The 27,600-nt window shown below is 47.7% G+C and overlaps 4 protein-coding genes across 5 annotated transcripts in view; 2 read left to right on the plus strand and 2 right to left on the minus strand.

Annotated features, from left to right (window-relative positions):
* Positions 1–738: 738 nt before the first annotated feature.
* On the minus strand, positions 739–1,913 carry LOC119902799 (vesicle transport protein SFT2C-like). Its single transcript, XM_038719172.1, is given in 2 exon segments — positions 739–1,498; positions 1,501–1,913. Coding segments are annotated over 2 exon segments (711 nt in total). The 5' UTR covers positions 1,850–1,913; the 3' UTR covers positions 739–1,136.
* Positions 1,914–1,928: 15 nt separating this feature from the next.
* Positions 1,929–5,217, plus strand: si:ch1073-184j22.2 (dual specificity protein phosphatase 18). 2 transcript variants are annotated; one of them, XM_038719176.1, is made up of 3 exons: positions 1,929–1,975; positions 2,427–2,516; positions 4,042–5,217. In XM_038719176.1, exon 3 carries the CDS (start codon positions 4,051–4,053, stop codon positions 4,672–4,674), a length of 624 nt encoding a protein of 207 aa, XP_038575104.1. In that variant the 5' UTR covers positions 1,929–1,975; positions 2,427–2,516; positions 4,042–4,050; the 3' UTR covers positions 4,675–5,217. The 2 variants fall into 2 exon arrangements, with proteins under 2 accessions (XP_038575104.1, XP_038575103.1); XM_038719175.1 differs by lacking the exons at positions 1,929–1,975; positions 2,427–2,516 and adding an exon at positions 3,034–3,069.
* Positions 5,218–8,023: 2,806 nt separating this feature from the next.
* On the minus strand, positions 8,024–10,048 carry LOC119902802 (nuclear factor 7, brain-like). The gene has a single exon (XM_038719177.1). The coding sequence runs from the start codon at positions 9,771–9,773 to the stop codon at positions 8,388–8,390; it is 1,386 nt and encodes a 461-aa protein (XP_038575105.1). The 5' UTR covers positions 9,774–10,048; the 3' UTR covers positions 8,024–8,387.
* A 1,830-nt stretch (positions 10,049–11,878) lies between these two features.
* The window catches only part of LOC119901629 (PEX5-related protein-like), a 45,554-nt gene continuing 29,832 nt past the window's right edge, over positions 11,879–27,600 (plus strand). The window contains exon 1 of the mRNA XM_038717204.1: positions 11,879–12,240. Within this exon, the coding sequence (XP_038573132.1) occupies positions 12,226–12,240 (15 nt within the window). The 5' untranslated portion in view covers positions 11,879–12,225. The remainder of the gene's footprint in view (positions 12,241–27,600) is intronic.

The following is a 27,600-nucleotide window of genomic DNA, read 5'->3' on the forward strand; positions in this document are numbered from 1 at the left end:
AGTTAACTAAATCATTTTCTGTTGTTTACTTCAACACGCATCAAAAATCTCCTTCAATTCGTATTTGGTCACTAAAGTATTTCACTCTCCCCCCCGAGCTGCAGGCTTTGCCCTGATAGGCCAGTGAGGATGAACTAATCACTTAAAGAAATAAAACCGCTTGTCCGTAACAACACTAAGAAGAAGGTGACCTGTCAGGTGCTACTTTATGCCCGCTATGGGTTTCACTGTAGGGGGACGGGTTTGGGCTGGGGTCGTAACCCTAGTCCAGGTCTGATGTGAAGAAGTTTGAGCACCTCTGGACTACCAAAGTAAGGTCAAACCAGCACGCTGAATAACCGACAGGGAGCCGCAGGAAACAGCGAGCTGATGTTCTGTAGTGAAATACGAGGGACCGTCAGACCTTTATTTGCTTTTCAGTGTCGAGCTCTACTCTAAAGTAGCCCAGCATGCTTCAGTCTGTGCATCGTTCCTTCACGCACAGCCGAGTACCTTCATCTGTGAAGAACCGCAGGACTCTCGGGCAGAGTTCCCGTCCCGTCCCGGGTCGAGTCTCGTCTTTTTACTAAGCTGATGTTCGAGCTCAGATCTGCTTGAGTCACACTAAACATCAGTGTTTTCCTGTTTTGGTTTTAAAACGATGATCAAAGAATGAAAGATGCACAGATTGAACCCAGAGCAGGGTGTTTCCCTCAGGGGTCAGAGGTCACAGCTGATCACAGAAAACATGAAACAAACTTCTGATCAGATTTTTATTTCCTGTATTAAAGAGATTTCTTCACTCACACCAGTTCCAAACACCCAGATACATGTTATCACACTTTAAAGTCTTTCTGTGGTGGTCTGAGCGGCAGCAGGGTCCTGCAGGTCAGGGTCCAGGTCCTGAGCGGCAGCAGGGTCCTGCAGGTCAGGTCCAGGTCCTGAGCGGCAGCAGGTCCTGCAGGTCAGGGTCCAGGTCCTGAGCGGCAGCAGGGTCCTGCAGGTCAGGGTCCAGGATCTTGCCTCAGTTCCAGTTACGGCAGCCGATGATCAATAATCAGCCTGCCGTGGAATGTTTCAACAAATAAAGTAGGTCCTCTCCAGGTCCCGGAGGCCCCGGACCCGGTTTGGGGACTCGGCCTTTAAAGCCTTTGAGTTCAGTCCGGGTCCCGGGTCTGACACCGGGTCAGATCGGCATGGTTTCCCGGTGACGGTCCTTTGATGGCGGACGCCGCCATGCCCCCCATGAACCGGATCCCGGCGCTGCCCCCCGGCAGCAGCGACACCACGTACCCGACGATGACGGTGACCTGCAGCGCGGCTCCCAGCGCGGTGAGCACGGTGCTGTGGAGGCTCAGCGCCGCGTACAGAGTCCCGCCCAGGGCGCACAGGTACACCGCGGCCCCCGGGGAGGTGGGCAGGCCGGCGGCGAGCCTGCTGGGGCCCCGCAGCATCGCCGCGGCCGCGATGGCGAACAGCGAACCGAGCGACCACAGCAGCGCGAACTTGCGGGCGTAGGCAGCAGCAGCGGCGCGTACAGCGCGGACAGCCCGAAGCAGAGCGCGGAGAAGCACGCGCAGACCCCGCAGGCCACCAGCCGCTGCCGGCGGCTCAGGCCCGGCAGGCACGGGTCCGGCTCGGCCGACCACGGCCAGGAAAACCCGCCGTGTCCGCCGGAGCTCTGCCCGGAGGGACTGCCGCCGCGGCCCCCGGACCACGGGCGCGACCACCGCCCGAACCAGCTCCCGGGTACCGGCTCCGGGTCGTCCAGGTCCACCGTGGTGCTGGAGCTGGACTGGGAGATGGTCTTGGCGCCGCCGCCTTTGGACTGCGCCAGATACTCCTGCAGCTGTCGGTTCAGTTCCGCCATGACGGAGGAAGCTAACTGGCTAGCTGCTAGCTGCGCTTCTTCTTCGCTGCTTCCTAACCGCAGAACCTCCGCCGCCCCCGCAGGACAGAAGAAGAAGCTGCGGACATCCGGGTTGTTGTGTCGGAGGTGAAGTACTTTTACTGTACTGTAGTACATATTAGAGGTACTTTCCCCTCAGAGGGAAATACTTTAATGTTTTATTCTAAATTAAACAGTTGTACATTAGTTCATATTTTTAATCATTTTGAGTTTTAACCTGACAGAACAAACATGAAGGCGTCACCGTGACAACAGTCTCACTACTGCAATCAGTTAATGGAGAAATAATCAGAATGAATTAATGATCATTAGCTGCAGGCTGATACTAAATGCTCAGTAAAATCCTGCTTTTAGGTGAATGCATGAGGAATAATAATCCAGTAATCTGAGATGTGTGTGTGTGTGTGTGTGTGTGTGTGTGTATATATATATATATATATATATATATATATTATAGTAAACAGGCCATCTGTCTGATAATACTTATATTTACTTAAGTAATGTTTTCAATGCAGTACTTTTACTTGTATTTTTACAGTGACGTATTGGAACTCTTACTGAAAGAAAGGATCTGAATACTTCGTCCAGCGCTGTATTTTGTTCTTACAGACAGCAGGAGCCCAGACAGGTGAGCGGTCTGTCTCAGAACCTGAACCAGGACTTTAGAAATCCTCGGGTCCCCATGAAAACTGTTTCAGACATTTGTTTACAGCAGAAACTCTCTCACTAGCTGTGGATTAACTGTAGAGTTAGTTTAACTTCATAACATTTCAGACTTAACACACAACAATAAGTTAACAGAAAATGATTTGATTCAGCTCCTCAGCATTTAACTCTTCAGTAATACTAAAATATGTTCTAACATTCACACAGCAGTAATAATAATAATCTCTGCTGAATCACATTTCATATTTAAATCTGTTTCATGTTGGAAAACTTCATCAGTTCTTTCTGTGCGAATCATCAGTCAGTAACACACGAGGTTGAGTTTTACAGATCAGCCAGTGGCTTCAGGATGTGGGTCTTATGTCACATGTCACGATGTCAGGACTAAAATTAACTTCGGCCGACTGACACACACAGCCTTCTACGGCATCACCGGGGGGTTTGTGTTCACTCAGAGCAGCAAGCAGAAGAAGAGAAACAACGAGGCTGAAGTGAAGGAACCGACCGGGCAGCAGGTAACACACACACACACCACACACACACACACACACACACACTCACACACACACTCACACCTGCAGTCACACCTGTGTGAACATTTTACTCTCTGATACTCCTCTGAGGTCTTTCCCAGTCTCTGTTCCTGTGAGACCTCATCAGTCCTGTTCCAGGTACTGGTCTACAGAAGTGAATGGTATTTGTACAGAGGCAGGTCCGGGTTGTGGTTAGCCTAGCTTAGCACAAAGACTGGGAGCAGGGGGAAACTGCTAGCATGACTCCGTCCGCAGAGAAAACGTGCAGCAGCTCCGAGTCTGTCTGACTTACGTGGAGAACGAGAGGGTAAAAAGTTATTGTTGGAGCCAAAGCTGCATTACACAGTGGGCCCCTGAGGGCCCCTCCAGATAACTTTATTTAATTATTATTTATAGTACAATATACAGTGGACAGATGTGGGAAGAGGCAACACCTACATTACTATCTCCAGGGCCGCTCGCAGGTTAATCTGGCCCTGGATGGAAAAATGTTCAGGACGTGTTTAGCCTAGCTTAGCACAAAGACTGGGAGCAGGGGGAAACTGCTAGCCTAGCGTCATCAAAAGAGAAAACCTCCACCCTCCAAAGCATTTGTTAACCGCTACGTCTTGTGATTTACATCTTTATTGAACTGGTGTTGAAACAGAACTGTAAACAGGAGACGTTTAGCAGCATTAGCTTTGGAGCTGTGTGTCGACGCCCCCTGCTGGGAGCAGTGACGGCTGCAGCATCTCTAAAGTCCTGGACTCAGAGTGGAGCCGAACTAGACCAGCTGACTGCAGGACGGACTCCAACCAGCTGGTTAGCTAACAACACGCAACATGTCAGTCAGACTGGGAGCCGTTTTCTCTTTTGATGACGCTAGGCTAGCAGCCTTTGTGCTAAGCTAGGCTAAGCACGTGCCGTAGTGCGCTGGAGTTCAGAGAGTGACCAGCATCATGTGTCTCCTGACAGGTCGGCCTCATGGCGGTGTCTCAGATCACGCCCACCCTGTTCCTCAGCGGCGCCGAAGGCCCCCTCAACGCAGCGCTGGTGTCGCAGAAGGGCATCACTCTGATCGTCAACGCCACGGTCAGCCACGCCAGCCCCGCCTACCCGGGGGTGGAGTGTGTGCGGGTGCCCGTCTCCGACCTGCCCAGCGCCCGCCTCGGAGACCACTTTGACCGTGTGGCCGAGCGCATCCACGGAAACCGTGCAGGGGGCACGCTGGTGCACTGCGCCGCCGGTATGAGCCGCTCCCCGGCGTTGGTTATGGCGTACCTGATGCGTTACAGAGGCGTGACGCTCCGCCAGGCGCACCGCTGGGTCCAGGACAGTCGGCCCTACGTGCGGCTGAACGCCGGCTTCTGGGAGCAGCTGCTGCAGTACGAGAGGAGGCTGTACGGGAAGAACACCGTCAGAGTGGCGGCAGTCGAAGAGACGCCGAGGGTGACGAGGACCGCGCCGCCGCCACAGCAGACCAACTGGTTGACGCTGGTACCCAGGTCGCCTCTGGTGACCCGAGCATCACTGATGTCACGACCACAGGTGATGACGCCGGCAACCAAGCGAAGAAGAGGAACCAAATCCAGCGGCGTTAAAGTCTGAGCTCTGAGCGACCGCTGCACTCCAACTACAACAAACTACCCACGATGCAACTCGACCACTGACAGACACCACCCTGACCTCCACAGCCGACTTCTGTACCCACTCACACGCCTCTCTGAAAGACGCACGCCGTCCGTCATCAGCACGGGATTTAAATCTGGAGCTGTGTAATCGTCCAATAGGGACGCAGCGTCCCACTGCTGCTAGCATGTTAGCCGTTAGCTTTTTACCAGCTCGTCATGCAAGAGGTCACTACAGCAGCGACGCACGCATGAACTTTGGAGACCCTCTCTGACCGGGTCCGTTTCACATCCGCCGCAGAAAGAAGGTTTGTGGGTCCATCGCTTCTCGACCACCTGCTGAAAAACGGGTTTCCAGTTGCTGGTCAGGATGTTGCAGACTTGGGACCTTGTGGACCGTATATAAAACATCAGGGACTCATCCTGAACGGGTGAAAACACTGACCTCACACAGAAGCTGCAGCAGAGCTAGCTAGCAGCTGTTAGCTTAGCATTCACGCTTCAACGAGTGGCTGAAAATGTCGAATAAAATCTGCTCGGCTGCAAACATCTCGTCACGCTGGAAGGCATTTTGTGTCCCTTTTTTTATGGATGTTGCTAATTAGCCAGCTGTACAGGAAGATGGCGTCCCCCTTCTGAATGTGGCTTCAAAGCTCTGATTGGCTGGTTGGTCCAACCAGCTGACCTGTTTGTGGGCGGCCGGCCGGACGAGTCTCTTTTCAAACTAAAAATAAAAATGTGACCGACTGAACTTTGTTCTCTTGGGTATCGTTTGAAATTTTACGGAACCAAAACCAAAACCAGTTCCCTTAAAGTGACACGATACCAGCAGAGTACTTTAAGTGACACCTTGTGTAAAATGCCACCTGTTGAAGCCACAGTAGTTGATCGGTGTCATCCTTGTTATTGTTGTTATGGACGAGCAGGGCGACATTTTCTTTTCTGTTTTATTGTTTGAAATAACTGTTGGATAAAAATATTGGAAACTCGTATCAGATCTCGTCCTGATCAGGTCGTCCAGACGTTATGATGCATCAGAGGAGGGACGACAGCTCGGGAGGTGAACAGTTTAGTTCTCGCTGTGATAAAGGAATATAAGTTGAGTTTCTGATGCGTTTGTTTAAACAACGGAGAAGTATTTTGTTAACTTTGGATCAATAAATCTAAATAAAAAATAATGCTCTTGAAACGGACTAATGGAGTTTCAGATAGCCAGATGCGGTCAGAGGTTAGCAACGTTAGCCTGTTTAAAGTCATGTAGTATTGTTTTAGCTAGTTAGCTTTCAGCAGCTAAGCTGTTTTTAGATATTTATCCTGTTTTTTAGCTACTTTAATTCTCTAAATGTGTCTGTGTGCTAACTTTGTAAGTTAGCCAGTGAGACAGAAGTTGTGTTTTTGTACAGGAAGGCCCGAACGCCTTCTCTGTAGACTACGCACATTTTCAGGGTCGCACCTCGATGCACGCTGCCCCGAACACACCTGCTGTTTTAAATTATACTTCCAGATCACACAGACTCTGAGACACAGGCAGCTTTTCATTCAGCAGTTAAATCTGTGACTCACAGCAGGAGCGTTCACTTGTTTCATTTAAAGAAGAATAAATCCTGAATGAACAACCAAACATCCAAAATGAAGTAAAGAACTTTGTGTAACTTTGTTATTTCGACACCAACATTCACACCTTTAATCAGCTGGAATAAACAGCGTGTTATTGAACTGGAGTCACAGTGAGCAGAGTTAGCATCTGTGCTAAAGCTGCAGGACGCTGCTCAGCTTGTAGAGCAGAGTGAACATGTTCAGTGAAGGAGAAGAAACATGTTGAAACTAGAAAGAGTCACTGACATCAAATCATCACTCAGCCCAGCTCATGGATCCAGTTCAGCGGAGTTTAGTCACATTCAGCCGTTATTAACATGGAAAAACCAAACGTGTGCAACACTTGATCAAATATAGTTTTTACAGTCTGCTGATTTAACCAACAGTAAATAAAGTTTAACAGTGAAAGGCCGCTCAAAGAAAAGAGAAACAAATTTGTGCATTTGTGGAATTTTGGCCAATGTGCACACAAATATCTCACAACCCAAAACACAAGTAGTTTACTGTTGAATACTTTATCACTGTATTTGTTTTACATTCATATTTAACTATGAGCCTTGTGTTTGTAGTAATATGTTACATCTTCCTGTCAGAGCTGTGAAAGAAATCTTTGTAACAGTATGTGAAAAGCAGAGAAGTTCTGTCCTCTATAAAGTCCACTCAGGAATACTGCAGTTCAATTAAAGTTATAACATCTTTTGACATGAAAGGATTAAAAATCATACTTTTTATATCTATTTCTTTTTCCACACAATAAAAGGTAAAATACAATGAGTACAAACAGTGTTATATTTATTCTCTTGCCTTGCATTCAGTCTTTTTTCACGTCAAACTAAATGACACAACTGACACAAATTAGACCACAGATCTCCATTTGATACGATTTTGTCCCAAACACGCTTATCAGTCATTGTGTTACTTATGGATGGAATTATGGTGGAAACTATTTACCCTTAAGGACCCCTGGTGGTCCAGCAAATGGCTATTCATTTATTAGCTGCCATAGGGTTAGTCTGATAAAGTGAACGTCGCCCCTCATGTTGTCTAAGAGGTCCCCGGTAATGGGTTGGTTGGGAACGGCACCCCAAGATGTCCAGTACTGCCCTAGACATCCACATGTCCTGAACGACTCCATGTTTCAGTCTTAAATCTAGGACAATATTCTGAGTAGCTACTTATCTTATGGAGCTGTTGATGTGTCTTGTAAACCCTACTAACCTTCTACATAGGGTTTACAATAGCTCCTACAAACAGTAGGCACAACAGTGCTTTCAAATGTATTTATTTAAATATAAATGTAAAACAAATGCAGGGATAACGTATTCAATAGCAAACTATGTGCACTTGTACAGAAAAGGTTAGACGGAGTAGAGTCCAGTGGTCCTGCAGAAGTTGTTGTCTCCTACAGATGACCCTGGGTACTGCAGTGCTGGTGTAGCTAAGAAACTGCTCTCACATTTACAGAGTGGACGAAATTCCACAAATGTAGAAAAAGGAAGTCACAAATGTAAATCATTTGCAGATCATTTCCTGCAAATTGACAGGAAATGATCTGCAAATGTGCAAAATGGTTTTGTGTGTAGAAATAGATCCACAAATGCATAAATAACACTTTGTATGTGAAATTAAAATGTGTGTACAGAGTAAATTGTACATATTTGCAAATTGCTCTGTATTTTTGTGGATATGATTTTACACAAATGTAAAAATACATGTTTTGGGTAGTGAGATATTTGTCTATATATTTTTTTACAGATCTCTGCAGTAAACATTGGACATTGGAAATTCCACAAATGCGTAAAAAGGAAGTTACAAATGGAACGTGACCCACAAATTGACAGGAAGTAATCCGCAAATGTGTAACAACTGTTTTGTGTGTAGAAGTCACTCTGTATTTTTCACAATTGTAAAAATACATATTTGTAGATAGAAATATTTGTGGATTGTTTTCTGTGGGTTACAAATATTAAAGTACAATAAAATCTTCCATACACTCCTGAAAAATTACAGGAATCTATTTTTGGCCCAGATGTTTTCTGCTGATTTGTTCACCAGGACAACACAGTCACATGATCCTCAGAGTCCATCATCATATTATTATTGTTCTACAGTCACACAGACCTTCGCTGGTAAAACCTTCAGTGGGAGTTCATCCCCAGTGTAAATATATGGAAACATCCTGTCAGTGAAAGTGTGTGTGAAGGTGTGTATGTGTGTGTTAGTATCAGGATCAGAGAACGACAGCTTTCCTCTGTTCCAGTCCAGCTTCACTCTGATCCTCTGGAGCTTCTTCTGCACACTGAGATCAGTGGATGGAGCTGGAAAGGATACTGCTGAGTATTCACTGTTATACAACCATATTCTCCATAATCCAGACCGTATGTCTCCCTTCCTCTGGACAGACTCTGATAACACTCCCAGTCTCCAGCCTGTACTGTCTCCAACCTCGACATCCCAGCTGTGAGTCCCTGAGTTAAAGCCCTCAGAGCCCAGGACACAGCAGTAATCAAACCTCTCTGGATTGTCAGGAAGCTGCTGTCTCTCTCCTCGTCTCACACTGGTCAGATCTTCAGACAGGATGAGTTCTGGATCAGTAGTGTTTGGGTCCAGAATGAGAGGAGTGTAGGAGACCGTGTCCTTCATCTTGTTCCAGATGTTGAAGGTCAGGTTGCCCAGGTGTTTGGCCTGGTCTATCAGAGCTCCTGAGGGCAGCTGTGGATCATCCAGCAGGGGGCGCTGCTGGACTCTTTCCACTGCAGCCTTGTAGTTGAGCAGGAATGAGACGTCTTCAGCTCTCAGCTCCTCCTCTGTGGCTCTGACTGTGTCTGAAAGAGCTGCTATCTCTCTGCTCAGAGCCTCCATCTTCTCCTTCATCATCTGACTCTTCTGCTCCTCTTCCTCCCTCAGTGCAGCCATCCTGGCCTCCTCTTCCTCCTCTAGAAACTGCTGAAGCTTCTTAAACTGCTCCTTAATCTGCCTCTCTGTGTGTCGGGCCTGGACCTTCATGTGTTCTGCTGTTTGATCAAACTTCACTTTAACTCGTTCACAAACCTTTAACTTCTCCTTTAAGGATTTCAGAGTTTCCTGAAGTTCCTTCTTGTGTTGTCGTGCAGCTTCATCGATGGGTCTGAATCTGTGGTTGCTGTGTTTTTCTGAGTCTCTGCAGGTGTCACACACTGGCTGCTGATGGTCCAGACAGAAGAGTTTGAGTTTCTCAGAGTGCAGACTGCAGAGAGCCTCTGAAGCTCTCTGATCTCTCTCCTGCAGGAAACTCTCACACAGGCTCTTTAAAGCAAAGTTAGGAGGCAGTCCGTCCTTTGAATGTCTCCTCTTACAAACTGGACACTCCCGACTTCCTCTCTCTGTCCACCAGCTCTGCAGACAGCCTTTACAGAAGCTGTGGCAACATGACAGGATGACAGGATCTTTAAAGATGTCCTGGCAGACAGGACAGCAGAGATCTTCCTCTAATCTGGAAGCCATTTAGCCTCTGAGTGAAGCTGAAGTCACAGCAGCAGACGCTCAGACAGGAAACAGTCAGCCACTCCCTCCTTCAGTAACGGCCCTGAAAGTTACCTTCACTGTGAGTCTTTGTTCTCGTCAAACTCTTGTTCAGTTTGTGGATTCAGCAGCAGGTTGAAGTGGTCGTATTCCCAGTATTCCCAGTATTCCCAGTATTTCCAGTATCCCTCCTGTACCTGTCTATATGTTTGTAATGCACGGTGTCTTGGGACCACAGCTCTCTGCCACAGCATGGAAGCTTTTGAACTTTGCCCACTCGGGTTCAATGCCCCCAAAGTCTGCCGGAGGTATGAGGGGCCTCGATCACAAAATCACACCAAAGCACAGAAGACAACAGGGAGGCCTCCCTATCAGGCCGCGCCAGGTGTCTCATCATTGCCCACAAGTGCGTTAAAGACTCCCAGCAGAACTATGGAGTCACCTACTGGGGCTACATCCTGGACTACATCCAGGGCTACATCCAGGACTACATCCAGGACTACATCCAGGGCTACATCCAGGGCTACATCCAGGGCTACATCCTGGACTACATCCAGGGCTACATCCAGGGCTACATCCAGGGCTACATCCTGGACTACATCCAGGGCTACATCCAGGGCTACATCCAGGACTACATCCTGGACTACATCCAGGGCTACATCCAGGGCTACATCCTGGACTACATCCAGGGCTACATCCTGGACTACATCCTGGACTACATCCAGGGCTACATCCTGGACTACATCCTGGACTACATCCAGGGCTACATCCTGGACTACATCCAGGGCTACATCCTGGACTACATCCTGGACTACATCCAGGGCTACATCCAGGGCTACATCCAGGGCTACATCCAGGACTACATCCAGGGCTACATCCAGGGCTACATCCAGGACTACATCCAGGGCTACATCCAGGACTACATCCAGGGCTACATCCAGGACTACATCCAGGGCTACATCCAGGGCTACATCCAGGACTACATCCTGGACTACATCCAGGGTCCCCAGGAAGGGCAAATTGGGCTCATCAACAGTCAGCTGACTTTTGGATTACTATCCTTTGATTCGACCTTTCATGATCACACGAGATGTCAGATTTGACAAAAGGAAAAAGTTGATGAATCAAAACAAACCTGTTTTCTACAACAATGTGAAAACGATGTGGTAGTTCTCTCTTTTACACCGACGGTTCTTTAACCCTGCTTAAACTACATGTTTGTAACCCAGTACACCCTGTTAAAGGAGCCATGTGTAGTTTTTTAATGAAATGAATCCCTTTTTTACTGCCTGAGTGTGAAGCGTTGTCGGGTTTTTCTGTTAATTCTGACGGCCAGTATGCTTATTCCTCTGTGAAGACTCCGGGTTGGATTTTGTGCGCTCCCGAACCTCTTTCCTGCTCAATTTGAAACGTAAACACAGCAACAACAACACCGCACACCATAAAAAAACTGCAACACAGACTCCATCAAACTCCACGAAAGGATAAAAACCAGCAACAAAGTTTTATGTGCTGGAGCCTTTCAGGACAAAGAATAAGATCAACTTCTGGTAAAAACACAGTCAACATCAGAAACACTTCTCTGATTTATTTTGGAGCAGACAAAACTGACACAGAGTTGGCTTTCTTCCTGTTGGACGGGTAATGGAGAAGAAATTTGTTGCTGCCAAATGAGGGTCCAGCAGTTATTAAATCTAAGGGTTCACAGACTGTTTCCAGCCTGCACTGTGACTGTTTACTCAGTGTGGCCAATAAAAACATGAAAACCTACAATTATTTATGTGCTATTAGTTTAAGCAGACTGTGTTTGTCTGTTGTTGTTACTTCAATGAAGATCTGATCACATTTTATGACCAATTTATGCAGAAGTCCAGGTAACAGTATGTGTAAAACTAGAGAGAGCTTGGCAGGTAAATTTAGTTTATATCTAAGGCTTGAAAATGTTAATGTCTTTAATATCTCCGCATTGTTGTGCTAAAGACATATTTCATCTTTGTCGTGAACACAGGACATTTAGGAGAGGATGACACTTCCTCACACGCCTTATTTGCAACAGCGCCTTTATTGTGAAATCCCCCACAGGAAGTCACCGTGTGTGGCTCGGGGCGGCTCGGGGCGGCTCGGCTCCGCTCGGTTTGTTGTCATCCCGCCCTCCACCGGAGCAGAGCGAGATGAGACCCGGACACCGCGGCGTTTGGGTGCTTTGGCGTCGGACAGGCTGTGCAGAGCGGACCGGGAGGACTGAGCGGACCGGGAGGCAGAGCGCACCGGGACCGGGTCTTATTCTGCAGCGGGTTCAGAGCTGAGAGGCCCGGAGAGAGACCGAGCGGCCGGAGCAGAGGAGGCGGGCTGCGGTGCACCGCTGGCGGCTGCAGCTCCAGGCTGCGTCCCGCTGATCTGAGCCCTGCCGGAGCCGAGGGACTGACTCAGAGCCATGTACCAGGTCCAGGTGAGCGTTTACCTGTTCGCAGCTGCGACGTGTTAGACCGCCACAGCGTTCATGCGGGAACAGGACCTGAACTGATCCCGTGGAGGATCAGAATCAGCGTTTATGTGAAACACGGTTCAGGTTCGTGCACGCGCCGCCCTGCCTCAGATTAATGCACGTTTTCAAATTCATGAAGAAAAAAATAATTGAAATGAAACAGGAAATATTTCAGATTTATACTTTATAAATAAGTGAACTGTGTTCAGTTTAAAGACTGATTCATTCAAATGAGCAGTTTTACCTGAAATCACCTTCATATTTCTGCCTCACTGCTCCTTAGCTGCTGCCAGCAGTCTTTTTCATTAGTAATTCATCAGATTCTGTTTACTTTTAATCTTAGTTTTTGTATTTTCCTGTTTGTGTTTAATAGCTTGTGTTAATGTCAGACTGAGGATAATTATTTGGTCAATAAAATGTAAATTTAAAAAAATGTCCATCGTGATAAAGTTAAAATTTATCCTCATCGAAGATAAAGAGCAGCAGCATCACTGAAACCTCTTCAAAACAGAAATCAGAGCAAAGCAGCAACCGAACAGCTGCTGCTGTTTCACTCTGTTGTTCCTGAGTGAAGGTTTTTGGGTCGTTGCTGCAGCTTCTTCTTGTTTAGGACCATGAAGCAGGTTTAAACTGTGGAACGTCGGTCCGACTGCAGAGAAGCACAGAGCTGAGCCTCCCTCTCACACTCTGCTGCCGGGGAAGTTTAAGATATCAGCTCATATAGCAGTGAAATAAATGGTCGTGTCAAATTAGTTTTCCGTATCTGCCCTGCCTGAAACTCTGGTTTCTGTACAACACGTTCAGCTAGCTGTAAAACTTCCTGTTGATTTCTGCTGATCTGCGTTTTTTTGATCCAGAGTTGTTTGTTTTTGCTGTTTAAATGTCTGGAAAGTAAAACCTCCAAACAGGCGTCGCACCTGCTGTCGGTGGCTTTAAGGTGGATCCTGAGTGAGTGGGTGGATGAATGTTCAGCTAACCAGGAAGGTTTTATTCTCTCGTGTGGACAGAAAACATTCCTGTTTGAAAAGGAAGCTTTATTATAAAACCACGAGCTGGGTTATTTTCTCTCTGCTGCTCGAGGCTCCTCTTCATCTGTTAATCGCTGCTGGAGATCAACAGAAGTCTTTATCTGATGTCTTGATTATGGACAGTAATCTGTCTGATGCCTCCATCATTAAACTTTATTACAGAAGCACTCGTATGTGCGGTGGGTCGACACGCCTCCGTCCTTTTACTCCTCCTCAGCCAGAAGCTTTAACAGTTCAGAAAGCTTTAACTGCGCCTGATCGGAGCGCCGCTCTTTTGTCCGAAGAGACGGTGAAACCCGTCTGATTGTAGTTTTGAGGAGAAACAGCAGGAAGCAGAGAAACCCGGAGGAAGGGTCAGACAGCAGACTTTGATCTGCTGCAGCAAAGTGCAGATGAAACGCAGCCGGACAACAGACTCACTTTGAAGAGACGTCTGAAACACGAGCTGCTCGTCTTAACCCGCATTATTTCACTCATAAAGCAAAAAACCAAAACAACAGAAACATCACGAGGACAGAAAGTCAGCTTGTTGTAGTCAGGTGTTCACTTTAGTGAGAGTTTTATAGTTTTTCCATGCAGTTACAGAACCCGTTTCATCTCATCTAAATTCCCTAAATGCTTCAGCTGGAGGAGAAATTTCCCCCTGAACTGTGCTGGTGTTTGCTCCTGAGCTGGACGGATCTTTTGTGTCGGCTCTGTCTTCGTGTGCGTGACGAGTGAAGGAGAGTTTGACTGCAGAGCAGCGATCGCTCACGCTGAGCTGCTGACTCGTCCTCCTGCGAGAAATAAAATGAACTACAGCAAAGACTTCAGCCTGTGATCCGGCTCAGATGATTTAATTCACTAAATAAATGTGACTCCGGGTCTTTATATGTCCAGAAGCTGCGGCGCTGCCCGCGGCTCTCTCCTCCACTTTTTACATTATTCACATCACGCCATGAATGTGCTTCTATTCTCGTCTTTGCGTTGACTTTTTTATGCAATCTCGCCGGGCGAACCGCTCACTTCGCGCTGCATGTGAACACACCCATCACCCCCCGGAACGTAATAAAGAGTTAAATGTGATGAACAGACGTCTGAAACACGTGATGCTGGTTATAAAATGTTTCCGTACGAGACTGCAGACCGTCAGGAGACGTTAAACCAGCAGCTTCAGCAGCTTCAGCAGCAGCTTCAGTAGCTTCAGCAGCAGCTTCAGCAGCAGCTTCAGTAGCTTCAGCAGCAGCTTCAGCAGTAGCTTCAGCAGCAGCTTCAGCAGCAGCTTCAGTAGCTTCAGCAGCAGCTTCAGCAGCAGCTTCAGTAGCTTCAGCAGCAGCTTCAGCAGTAGCTTCAGCAGTAGCTTCAGCAGCAGCTTCAGCAGCAGCTTCAGTAGATTCAGCAGCTTCAGCAGCAGCTTCAGCAGCTTCAGCAGCAGCTTCAGTAGATTCAGCAGCAGCTTCAGCAGCAGCTTCAGCAGTAGATTCAGCAGCAGCTTCAGTAGCTTCAGCAGCAGCTTCAGCAGCAGCTTCAGTAGCTTCAGCAGCAGCTTCAGCAGCAGCTTCAGCAGTAGATTCAGTAGCAGCTTCAGCAGCAGCTTCAGTAGCTTCAGCAGCAGCTTCAGTAGCTTCAGCAGCAGCTTCAGCAGCAGCTTCAGCAGCAGCTTCAGCAGCAGCTTCAGCAGCTTCAGCAGCAGCTTCAGCAGCAGCTTCAGCAGCAGCTTCAGCAGTAGATTCAGCAGCAGCTTCAGCAGCAGCTTCAGTAGCTTCAGCAGCAGCTTCAGCAGCAGCTTCAGTAGCTTCAGCAGCAGCTTCAGCAGCAGCTTCAGTAGCTTCAGCAGCAGCTTCAGCAGTAGATTCAGCAGCAGCTTCAGCAGCAGCTTCAGTAGCTTCAGCAGCAGCTTCAGCAGCAGCTTCAGTAGATTCAGTAGCAGCTTCAGTAGATTCAGCAGCAGCTTCAGCAGCAGCTTCAGCAGCAGCTTCAGCAGCAGCTTCAGTAGCAGCTTCAGCAGCAGCTTCAGTAGCTTCAGCAGCAGCTTCAGCAGCAGCTTCAGCAGCAGCTTCAGTAGCTTCAGCAGCAGCTTCAGCAGCAGCTTCGGTAGCTTCAGCAGCAGCTTCAGTAGCTTCAGCAGCAGCTTCAGCAGCAGCTTCAGCAGCTTCAGCAGCAGCTTCAGTAGCTTCAGCAGCAGCTTCAGCAGCAGCTTCAATAGCTTCAGCAGCAGCTTCAGCAGTAGATTCAGCAGCAGCTTCAGCAGCAGCTTCAGCAGTAGATTCAGCAGCAGCTTCAGCAGCAGCTTCAGTAGATTCAGTAGCAGCTTCAGCAGCAGCTTCAACAGCAGCTTCAGCAGCAGCTTCAGCAGCAGCTTCAGTAGATTCAGCAGCAGCTTCAGTAGCTTCAACAGCAGCTTCAGCAGCAGCTTCAGTAGCTTCAACAGCAGCTTCAGCAGCAGCTTCAGTAGATTCAGCAGCAGCTTCAGCAGCAGCTTCAGCAGCAGCTTCAGCAGCAGCTTCAGTAGATTCAGCAGCAGCTTCAGCAGCAGCTTCAGTAGATTCAGCAGCAGCTTCAGTAGCTTCAGCAGCAGCTTCAGCAGCAGCTTCAGTAGATTCAGCAGCTTCTTCTGCAGCTTCAGCAGCAGCTTCAGTAGCTTCAGCAGCAGCTTCAGTAACTTCAGCAGCAGCTTCAGTAGCTTCAGCAGCAGCTTCAGCAGCAGCTTCAGTAGCTTCAGCAGCAGCTTCAGCAGCAGCTTCAGTAGCTTCAGCAGCAGCTTCAGTAGATTCAGCAGCAGCTTCAGTAGCTTCAGCAGCAGCTTCAGTAGCTTCAGCAGCAGCTTCAGCAGCAGCTTCAGTAGCTTCAGCAGCAGCTTCAGCAGCAGCTTCAGCAGCAGCTTCAGTAGATTCAGCAGCTTCTTCTGCAGCTTCAGCAGCAGCTTCAGTAGCTTCAGCAGCTTCTTCTGCAGCTTCTTCAGCAGCTTCTTCAGCAGCTTCTTCTGCAGCTTCAGCAGCTTCTTCTGCAGCTTCAGCAGCTTCTTCTGCAGCTTCAGCAGCTTCTTCTGCAGCTTCTTCAGCAGCTTCTTCAGCAGCTTCTTCTGCAGCTTCTTCAGCAGCTTCTTCTGCAGCTTCAGCAGCAGCTTCTTCTGCAGCTTCAGCTAGATCTTTTAAAGACCTTTAAAGTATGCTTGGGCGATTTGGCCAAACATGTTATCACGATAAAAACATTTCATCAGTCGGTATCGATAATTATCACGATAAATGTCACATCGTTATTTCTTTCTAGTTTAAAGGCTGATTTGTGCTCCTGAGTGAAAATTAAAGAAACCAGATGGTTAAACTTTTCTTTATGGTCAGAACGGGACAAACACTTGATGCCAAACAGAGGATCGCTTCACAGATCTGAGTCAGAACATTTAAAACTATTAGCTTTTTCAACCAAATAATATTTTAATAGAAAAATTGGGTTCTAATTTGTTCCTGATTCAAATGAATTAAAGCAAATATTTATTGACGATCTATTGAACATTTATTATATCGTTATTGAGGAAAATTATATTGCGATAATTATCATTATAGTTTTACTGCCCAGCCCTACTTTATAAACGTCACCTTGGACTCTGGGAAACTGACATATTGCATTTTATTCAATTCAACATTTTACTTTATGGACCAAACAACTAACAAATAATGGCAGGAATAAATCAGGTACAGCGTTTATTTAAAGAGACGCATCAGTTCCCAGCATGAACAAGCACTTGGCCGCAGTAGCAAACCTTGAACATGTTTATAGTTCCAGGGTAAGAATTAGTCTTTTGTGCAGCTGCTTATCAAATCTATTCTCCTGATATATTTATATTATATTATATGTTGGACCCTACCAGATCAGCAGACTGTCAGACCTCGACGCTGCACTTAAACCAGAGAGAGCGTTCGTCACAGCACGTATGCCCCCCCCACCCCGCTGCTGATGAGGCTGGCGCTCTGGTCTGACCTTGGTGACTGTGAGGTTGGGAAACGATCAAACGGCTTCTCTGAAGAGGCCGAAAGCACCAGAGCAGCTTCCCGTGGCTCTAATTACAGACTGATGGACTTCTGCTGCAGGTTCATCAGACACGACGCTTTTTAGACAGCCCCACCCGTAGTGGGTTGGGGGGGCGGCCAGTAATAGTGGACCCGTTCTCTGGTAGAACAGAAAACCTTTTCCTGAATGGATTACGTTAAAGATTTCAGTCAGGCGCTGACCTGCAGGAACCTCTGTTCCGTCAGGCTCTCTGTTACATAATAAAGCCGTTAAAGTTTGATGAAGTGTTCAGACCTGCAGCAAAAAGCTCTTTTAGTTTCATGAAGCAGCTCAGGGTGACGGCTCGACTCAAAGACACCAGGGCTGCAGTCGGCCGCAGAAAGAAACCTGCTCTTCAACCAATCGACATAAAGTCTGCGTGTTATCTCTAACTCAGTGGTTCTCAAACGCTTTCCTGTCATGGACCCCTAAACTTTCACATGTAAATTTCCACAGAGCAGAAGATTCTCCAGCGTAACAACAAAGCCAACGCTGCAGCACATCCTCCAACGTGTCCCTGAGCAGAGACTTAACCCTCGTTGCTGCAGAGGCGTGCGACCTCTGACATGTAGAGCAGCTGGAAGTCGCTTTGGATAAAAGCGTCAGCTAAATGAATAAATGTGATGTGATGTAGTTACTGACATTAAAAAACGCTGCTCTTATTATTTAGTTTGCTTTAAATGAGGCGTTTCTCTGGACTGTATTACAGCATCAGTCCAACACCTCCAGCTGTGCATCATGCTAATGCCAAGTTCAACATGCTAACGCCAAGTTCAACATGCTAACGCCAAGTTCAACAGGCTAACCTACAAAATAAACAGTAAAACAACTTAAAACATGGTAAAACTTCTGAGATCGGAGTTGAGTCACGGACAGTCGTGACTCTTCTATTAAACCGTACCATTATTAAAATATCTGAATGTTATTTTTAACATTAAAGTCCAAGTAAGGAGGTGGCTTTGGTGGACGGCATGACTTTCAGCCAGGTGACCGTATTTGTTTCCCGCGTGTGCTGTGATTGGCTAGTACTCGTCACTTGTGATTGGATGCTGGGAAAGGATACAAGCCCAAATGAAAGTGACGGTCCAGAGCGGCGCTAACAAAAAGAGCAAAGCCCCTGCAGGACCGACACGCCGTCCTGTGTAAAGAACCTGCAGAGGTTGGAGACGTCTCTCCTTTCAGCATCACTAAAGTCTCAAACAGGACGGCCTGTAAACTGCTGCTGATAAGACAGCTGTCCTGCTGTCGGCCCGACAGACATTTATAATTCTCTAAACTAAGCTAATCCTCCTCAGAGCTGCTGTTAACTTCACTGACTAAGACAAGTTTGATTCAGATGATTCAGTAACTTTATTCAATAATTCAGTCAGCGTGTCAATTTTTCTGTGGTATCGACAAGGGAATCAAATATCGACATTTTTCAAGGTATTGATTCGAAGTAAGAAATTCCAGTAATCGTGACAACAAACCTAACCAAACTGCAATGTTTCACAACCTTAACTAACAGTTTTATTTTGAAAGTCTAACTGGACGTTGACTTGATGTCCAAAGTGTCCATATGTGACGGAGTGAGCTCCGGGATTAAGGGCGTAGGCGATCCGCATCGTGGCACGATTAACCCCCAAAGTCCGGTTCGTTTGCCCAGTGTGATCGCGCCGTGCCGGGCCGGGAGCGGCACGCTAAAGATCCTGCACACGAAACAGCTGTTTGTTATTATAAAGACAAAGAATCTGGGTGAAAGGACGGATCAGCACACGCAGGCAGCAGCAGGCTGAGCTCCAGAGAGCTGCAGGGCAGGAAAACGTGTTCTGCAGTGAAAAAGTAGCCACCTGCTCTCATTGGCTGGATGTGGATGTCAGTCGGCCGACTCTTCCAGCTGTTGGACAGATTTGTGCAGCGGTGTTCATGGGAGTGATGACGTAAACGTGCTCCGGATCGTTAGGCGCTCGGGCACCGAGCTGAAGCTGTCGGCCTGTTACGTCTGACACGAGTCTGATAGGTGCGAGTGACCAAACTGGTTTCCCCTCTGGAGACTGAGGAAGTACTGACAAACTGATACACGCAGTATGAGATCATAACCGCGATGTTTCACACATAAACATCAGTTAATCAGCTGAAAAGCACAGAAAACATCCGCAGACGGATTTAAGATCAGTTTATCTTTTGAGTTCCTGATTAAAATCACAAATCTGCCGTCACACGTGAACACAGCGCACCGGACAGCCCAAGATCCTTCTTCATCCGCAGCAGGTTTGGATGTTTAAGAGAGAAGAAACTCATCCAGATGTTTTCATCACATGACCTGACCTGAGAAAGCAGCTGATGCATCACATGATGCTGAATAAGGTGTTTTAAAGCTTTATCTGCAGCTTTTAAAGGATTCTTAAAGGGTGGATGAGTGTAGCGGGCGGAGGATCAGACTGAGTGCAGGATCCCGCTCAGACCTCTGCCGCCTCACTCCTGTGGGACTCTGTGGTTTTCAGTCCATTAAGCGCAGCGCTGTGTAGTTGATGTTCCGCCATATTGTTGCAGGAGACGAGGCGGCTTCGCCATCACAAGGTCACTTCTCATGTTTTCATAAATCCACTGAACGACTTCACGTCGACGCTCGGCCGTGCGGATCAGATGCTGTCAGAGCCGAGTGAGGATGCAACCGTGAAGCATCAGAGATCTGACTGGTTGTTATTATTAGTTTAATTATTCATATGATGGATGCAGACATGTTTTAGGTTGGAGGCTAAATCAGATCTCCAGATTAGACCTTTATTTCACCAGGCAACAGATTCTTAATTACAATACCGGCCTGACAGGAGACAAAGGCCTCCTGTGGGAACGGCTGCAGATTAAATAAAATAACAACAGCACACCTTAAAAAACTGGGTCCAGAGACACCAAGGAACCGAATGAAAGAAGAAGTCCACATAATTACTGGGACGCTCTAAAAACCACGTCATTGCCGTCAAATAACCCGTTCCTGACTCAGTAAAACAAGTAAAACTAACACACTACTTTCTCTTTCACCAAATATCAACTGAATAATAGAGGCCAACCGATATGGGATTGTTAGATCTGATACCGATTTCGATATTTGAGATTTTTTAACTCCGATAAATCGGCCGATATTGTTTTTTCCCCTTGTTTTAAGAAACACATGACATAAAGAAAGATTATCCCTAAAATGTTGTTATGCTGAGACGTCACCAAGACACCGTGACATAATGCAGTATAAAAAGAACCTTTTTATTGGTATAAATAGTACTTTGAACAAAAGTACAACAAAATATTTCAAGGTGTACTACTACTAATGAACGTGTATTGTGGGGCCCACGAAACCGAAACTATAAAAATTACCCATATACTACTACGAATAACACCATATATGATATCTAATGTCATGGCTATGATAATGATGATAAACAGGGCTGTCCTATGGAGGCAAATAATTATATATATATATATATATATATATATATATATTTTGTCATGCAGTAGTTATTACCTTACATATATTCTGCCACAATGACTACTTTCTGAAGTTTTATCGGCTATGATACAGTGACCCAGAGGACACGCTGCTGTTTAATTAATCTAATACTAAATGACGGTCACATTCAAAAGAAGAGGCAACGTTAGAGAACTTTGTTGGGCAGGAAGCTGATTTCTGACACGCTGACTGTAACTAGTGACGAGCGGCTCGCAGATAGATTCAGAATACTGTAGTTTAATCGCTCCTGCACTGATAAACACGGCATTGGCTCTGAGGCTAATTTAGCAACGGGCAGCGTTAGCTGCTGCAACGTTGTGTTTAATAACATTTAGAAGCAATGCACTAGGGAGAAATGAGAGGGCCGTTCACTAGAAGTGCCGCACTGTTTCAGAATAAATCTACAATCACGTCTGTCAGCGTAACGTCAGCATCCAGCGCTCAGCTGCTGGAACATGAAACTGCTGTGAGCCGGGAGGGTTAGCAAGTCTGAGATGAAGGTTTTCAAGAGAGGAGAAGTGACGAGGGTTGTGTTTATTATTTAAGTCATGTAACTGACTTGAGAAATGAACAACTCACCGGGAACACTGAGCTACCAGGAGCTCCGGCTCTGAGCTCGGTACACTGGGGTCAGCTGATGTTTTGTTCTGTGGTGCTGCAGTGTTGTTAACAGAGGAGCTGCAGCGCCCTCTGGTGGGCAAACTATGCAACACTCATGACCTGAGGGACAGATGCGACTCTGTTTGTTTTTTAATAATCATATATCAGCTGTTATAAACGGCATTGCAGATATATCTGCAAGTAGCTTATATCGACCGATAATATCTGCAAAACGATAAATCGGTCGGGGTCTAGTGAATAAATGTGTGACTGCTGTGCAGGAAGCTGTGAACGTCAGCTGATGTCAGCTGGTTGGTGCTCTGGTGTAGCAGCGGCGGCGGGCCAAGCTCTCGACCCTCTCATCAAACAGAACACGAGTTCCTACTTTAACGTGACAGACGATAGTATTTAAAGTGGGACTTGTTGTTAGCACCTCAGCCTCGCTCTGACTGAAGCAGTTTATCAGCTGACGGCCTGAGAGATCCTCCCTCCACGGCACAAACCCTGATGAAGTGTCCTCTGCGGGCTCCTGTACTCGTCCTGTACTGTACTTACAGTGTGGGGGCCACAGGGGAAACACTCATTCAAGATTAATTAGCGTTGGAGCTGCTGGATCGCTGGAGGGTATAAATATCTAAAGTCTCTGGGGTCAGATATTCCTCCGTCAGCTGCTGCTGTGTCTCCACCACACCGACATCTAGGACTGACCACAGCTGAACCGTCAGCTCAGCAGCCGGACTCTTAAAGCGGCGTTCCTCCTGCAGAAGTAGGAATAATAACCGGTTATAATCCTGAAGTCGCTCGCAGGGAAGCAGGACGAGGAAACTTACCGAGGCTGTGGCAGTAGTACTAGAAGTAACACTAGTAGTACTGCAAGTTCTGTAGAAGCAGTGATGGATTTAGACGCTCATGGGGCCCCTACCAGCCTGTACTATCAAGTCAGTGTGTTAAAGACCCTTGGGCCTCAGCTCCTGTAGAGTACTATCAGCTCCTGTGCAGTATCAGCTGTAGTAGTCCTCCAGTAGTCCTGCAGTAGTTACAGTAGTCCTGTAGTAGTCGTCCTGCAGTAGTCCTGCAGTAGTCCTGTAGTAGTCGTCCTGTAGTAGTCGTCCTGCAGTCGTCCTCCAGTAGTCCTGTAGTAGTCCTGTAGTAGTCGTCCTCCAGTAGTCCTGTAGTAGTCCTGTAGTAGTCGTCCTGCAGTAGTCCTGTAGTAGTCCTGTAGTAGTCGTCCTGCAGTAGTCCTGCAGTAGTCCTGTAGTAGTCGTCCTGCAGTCGTCCTCCAGTAGTCCTGCAGTAGTCCTACAGTAGTAGTCCTGCAGTAGTCGTCCTGCAGTAGTCCTGCAGTAGTCCTGCAGTAGTCGTCCTGCAGTAGTCCTGCAGTAGTCCTGTAGTAGTCGTCCTGCAGTCGTCCTCCAGTAGTCCTGTAGTAGTCCTGTAGTAGTCGTCCTGTAGTTGTCCTGCAGTAGTCTTGTAGTAGTCGTCCTGCAGTAGTCCTGCAGTAGTCGTCCTGTAGTAGTCCTGTAGTAGTCCTGTAGTAGTCGTCCTCCAGTAGTCCTGTAGTAGTCCTGTAGTAGTCGTCCTGCAGTAGTCCTGCAGTAGTCCTGTAGTAGTCGTCCTGCAGTCGTCCTCCAGTAGTCCTGTAGTAGTCCTGCAGTAGTCCTGTAGTAGTCCTGTAGTAGTCGTCCTGCAGTAGTCCTGTAGTAGTCCTGTAGTAGTCATCCTGCAATAGTCCTGTAGTAGTCGTCCTGCAGTAGTCCTGTAGTAGTCCTGTAGTAGTCGTCCTGCAGTAGTAGTCCTGCAGTAGTCCTGCAGTAGTCCTGTAGTAGTCGTCCTACAGTAGTAGTCCTGCAGTAGTCCTGTAGTAGTTGTCCTACAGTAGTAGTCCTGCAGTAGTCCTGTAGTAGTCCTGTTGTAGTCGTCCTACAGTAGTAGTCCTGCAGTAGTCCTGTAGTAGTCGTCCTACAGTAGTAGTCCTGCAGTAGTCCTGTAGTAGTCCTGTAGTAGTCGTCCTGCAGTAGTCCTGTAGTAGTCCTGTAGTAGTCGTCCTGCAGTAGTCCTGCAGTAGTCCTGTAGTAGTCGTCCTACAGTAGTAGTCCTGCAGTAGTCCTGTAATAGTCCTGCAGTAGTCCTGTAGTAGTAGTCCTGCAGTAGTCGTCCTGCAGTAGTCCTGCAGTAGTCCTGTAGTAGTAGTCCTGCAGTAGTCCTGTAGTAGTCGTCCTACAGTAGTAGTCCTGCAGTAGTCCTGCAGTAGTCGTCCTGCAGTAGTCGTCCTGCAGTAGTCGTCCTACAGTAGTAGTCCTGCAGTAGTCGTCCTGCAGTAGTCCTGCAGTAGTCCTACAGTAGTCCTGTAGTAGTCGTCCTACAGTAGTAGTCCTGCAGTAGTCCTGCAGTAGTCCTACAGTAGTCCTGTAGTAGTCATCCTACAGTAGTAGTCCTGCAGTAGTCCTACAGTAGTAGTCCTGCAGTAGTCCTGCAGTAGTAGTCCTGCAGTAGTCCTGTAGTAGTCGTCCTACAGTAGTAGTCCTGCAGTAGTCCTGCAGTAGTCCTGTAGTAGTCCTACAGTAGTAGTCCTGCAGTAGTCCTGTAGTAGTCGTCCTACAGTAGTAGTCCTGCAGTAGTCCTGCAGTAGTCGTCCTGCAGTAGTCCTGCAGTAGTCCTACAGTAGTCCTGTAGTAGTCGTCCTACAGTAGTAGTCCTGCAGTAGTCCTGTAGTAGTCATCCTACAGTAGTAGTCCTGCAGTAGTCGTCCTGCAGTAGTCCTGCAGTAGTCCTGCAGTAGTCGTCCTGCAGTAGTCCTGTAGTAGTCCTACAGTAGTAGTCCTGCAGTAGTCCTACAGTAGTCCTACAGTAGTAGTCCTGCAGTAGTCCTGCAGTAGTCCTGTAGTAGTCGTCCTACAGTAGTAGTCCTGCAGTAGTAGTCCTGCAGTAGTAGTCCTGCAGTAGTCCTGTAGTAGTCCTACAGTAGTAGTCCTGCACTAGTCCTACAGTAGTAGTCCTGCAGTAGTCCTGCAGTAGTCCTGCAGTAGTCCTACAGTAGTAGTCCTGTAGTAGTCCTACAGTAGTAGTCCTGCAGTAGTCCTGCAGTAGTCCTGTAGTAGTCGTCCTACAGTAGTAGTCCTGCAGTAGTCCTGTAGTAGTAGTCCTGCAGTAGTCCTGCAGTAGTCCTACAGTAGTCCTGTAGTATCTGAGCGGATGCTGTTTGCTGAGCTATTGGAGCTGAGAGCTCTGCTGGGACTCTCCGGCTGATGGAGGACTGTTTACTCAGCACAACGGCAGGTTATTTATAGTCTGACAGCATCTACACACTAACACACACTAACACTCAGACACACACACACACACACACACACACACACACACTCAGACACACACACACACACACACTCTAACACTCAGACACACACACACACACACACACACACTCTAACACACACACACACACACACACTCTAACACACACACACACACACACACACACACTCTAACACACACACACACACTCTAACACACACACACACTCTAACACACACACACACACACACACACACACACACTCTAACACTCAGACACACACACACACACACACTCTAACACACACACACAGAAGAAACTGAGTGTTAACCAGTGTAGATGAAACTGCAGACCTGTGCCTGTTTCCTGTCACCTGTCAGTCACCTTGGTGACTGGGGTGGGGATGGTGCAGTGGATAAGACACATGCCTTTGGTGTGAGAGACTAGTGTTCAATCCACCACTGTGTCCCTGAGCGAGACACTTTACCTCTCGTTGCTCCTGAGGCGTGCGACCTCTGACATGTAGAGCAGCTGTAAGTCTCTTTGGATAGAAGCGTCAGCTAAATGAATAAATGTAAATGTATTTCACCTTCACACCGACAGTCAGGTGACCGTCTGGACGCACAGACTCTTAATAGTCCGGCGGAGGAGGAGCGGCTGCTGTTGCTGCCCTCGTCCCTCCATCACGAGTCTGGATCTGAGGTCTAATAATAAAACTGTGGACGATGTTTTATTGATAAAGTCGTGCTGCCTGCTGGGCTCACCGAGGCAGCTCGTCTTTCTCTGCACGACTTATTCCCTCATCTTCAGGAGGCCAGTTCAAACTCACCTGCCGTACCTGAGAGGAGCTGAGAGGAGCTGCAGTTACTGTGGAAATAGTAGACAGTAGTTTCATGGCACGTGTATCTGGACCCTGGTGTTTCCATGTGTTTGGAGAGAGAGTGACACACATACTGCCGGCGTCTGACCACGAGGATCAAGCTCATAGAAAGTGTTCGTCCTCGTCGAGACGTTTGTTCACAGCTGCAAAGAGCAACAGCGTTATAAACCCTCCGTGACAAAAGGACTCACTGGGGCCTCCTGCCACGCCTCCTGCCACGCCTCCTGCCACGCCACCTGCCACGCCTCCTGCCACGCCATCAGGGCGCAGATCCAGACTGTTCTCCTCAGTGTGAATAGTAAATGTAACTAGTGTTGTGCTGTGCATGTTTATTATGGGGTAGTGCAGAATGTTTCTTTACTTTAAACCGTTCCTCAGACGGTCAGAATAGCAGCGGTACGAGCAGTGAAACTATCTCGCAATGGTCTGAGTAACCAGGGCGCCCTGTGGGCGGGACCGCCTGCCACCGCTAACCTCGCGGCCGCTCGTGGAGCTTCTCAACCCGAAAACGTTTGTGCACATTTTCGATTCGCCATCAACTTTGCTAAAACTGCCGATATTCAAGTTCTACACGTTGATTTCTCGCCTCAAACGTGTATTTAGAGATGAAAGAGCGGATAAAAGCTTCTCTCTCTGAAGGCGTCTTCTTGGTGAGCAGTTTTACAGTCGTAGCAGACGCTGAGTATAATATAAACAACCAGAAGAAGAAGACCATCCTTTAAGCAGTTTTTATAATCGTCGATGACGTTGACTAATCGTTACTTTTAAACTGCTCCACGTTGTTCAAACTGTCAAACATCAACATCAGAGACTAAAACACCAACGACTGAAATGTTTAGTCAGCGCAGTCGTGCGACTGGTTAACCCTTTCTTTCCCGTGTTCAGTCCAGCAGCCTTCACTGATTTCTTAGTTCGGTTTTCCTGCCAGCAGCAAAGTGTCTTCAGAGTCGTCCTTGCCTCTGCAATCGAAACGGAGAAACAAACCTCCCTCTCCTTTATGAGAGCCTGAACTTTCCTCTGCCATCAGAGCGTCGCGCTCTAAGCAGCAGTCTGCGGCGCTCTGCTCCAGCTCCGCACGGCCGTGACTCAAAGAAACAAATGATTTATTAAAAAGGAGTAAGAGGAGAACCTGACGGCGGCTTGTGTAATCAGTAGTAAACACCAGCAGTGTTGGTGCAGCAACACGAGCCAAACGGGAGGAGAGCGCCAAGCAGCCGAGCTCCCGGAGGGTTTGTAAAGGGCCCCCGGCAGTAACAGACGTCGGGCGGAAGGACCCCGGAGGTTAAATGACTCAGCTCTGCGCTCGGCGTCTCCTCCGTGGGCCCTCTGTGGGTTTAACATCTCCAGCTGCTAAGTGCTGTGAGAGGTCACCGATGGATCGTAAACCCGAACCTGCTGCGCTCTGGAGGTCAAAGGTCACTGATGTATCCTCGATCTCTGCCGTAAAGTGCGCAGGGAGTCAGACCAGCAATTATTTTATATTTCATCACACAGCGATCAGCCAGAACTGTAATGAGCACCGGGCTTGATGCGACATTTGCGACGTAAGATAACTGCTGCCAAGAGCGGCGACACGACTAACCTGGTGAAGCCCCTGACTGCGCACGAAATAAACTTACTAGTTACTAGTTGAACTACTTTCTCAGTAGCTTGGTGGCAGCGTCGCTGTTTTCTGAATCAGATCAAAGCTCTTTTATTGACTGAGTAGTGCCGAAACTTCCACACACGCCACATTTTCAGTAAGTGACGCCGCCGACACACATGGACCTGGATGTGCAGCCCGCAGAAGCGCTTCTTTGTGACGGTGACATCACGTACTGATCCTGGCTGATGTCTGCGGCTTTGCTGCAGGGAATAAAGACTTTACTGTCTGCTGTGATAGTTGCTGCCTGGACGGCTTTTCCTCTGAAACTTTGATATGTAGAGAAACTTGTTTCCACGAGAAGAAAGATTTCTCTCTCTCTCTCTCTGTCTCTCTGTCTCTCTCTGTCTCTCTGTCTCTCTGTCTCTCTCTC

Source organism: Micropterus salmoides, unplaced genomic scaffold, assembly GCF_014851395.1.
Source record: "Micropterus salmoides isolate LMB-PRFRI ecotype aquatic unplaced genomic scaffold, ASM1485139v1 Ms_hic_scaffold_14, whole genome shotgun sequence".
Classification (NCBI taxonomy): Eukaryota; Metazoa; Chordata; class Actinopteri; order Centrarchiformes; family Centrarchidae; genus Micropterus; species Micropterus salmoides.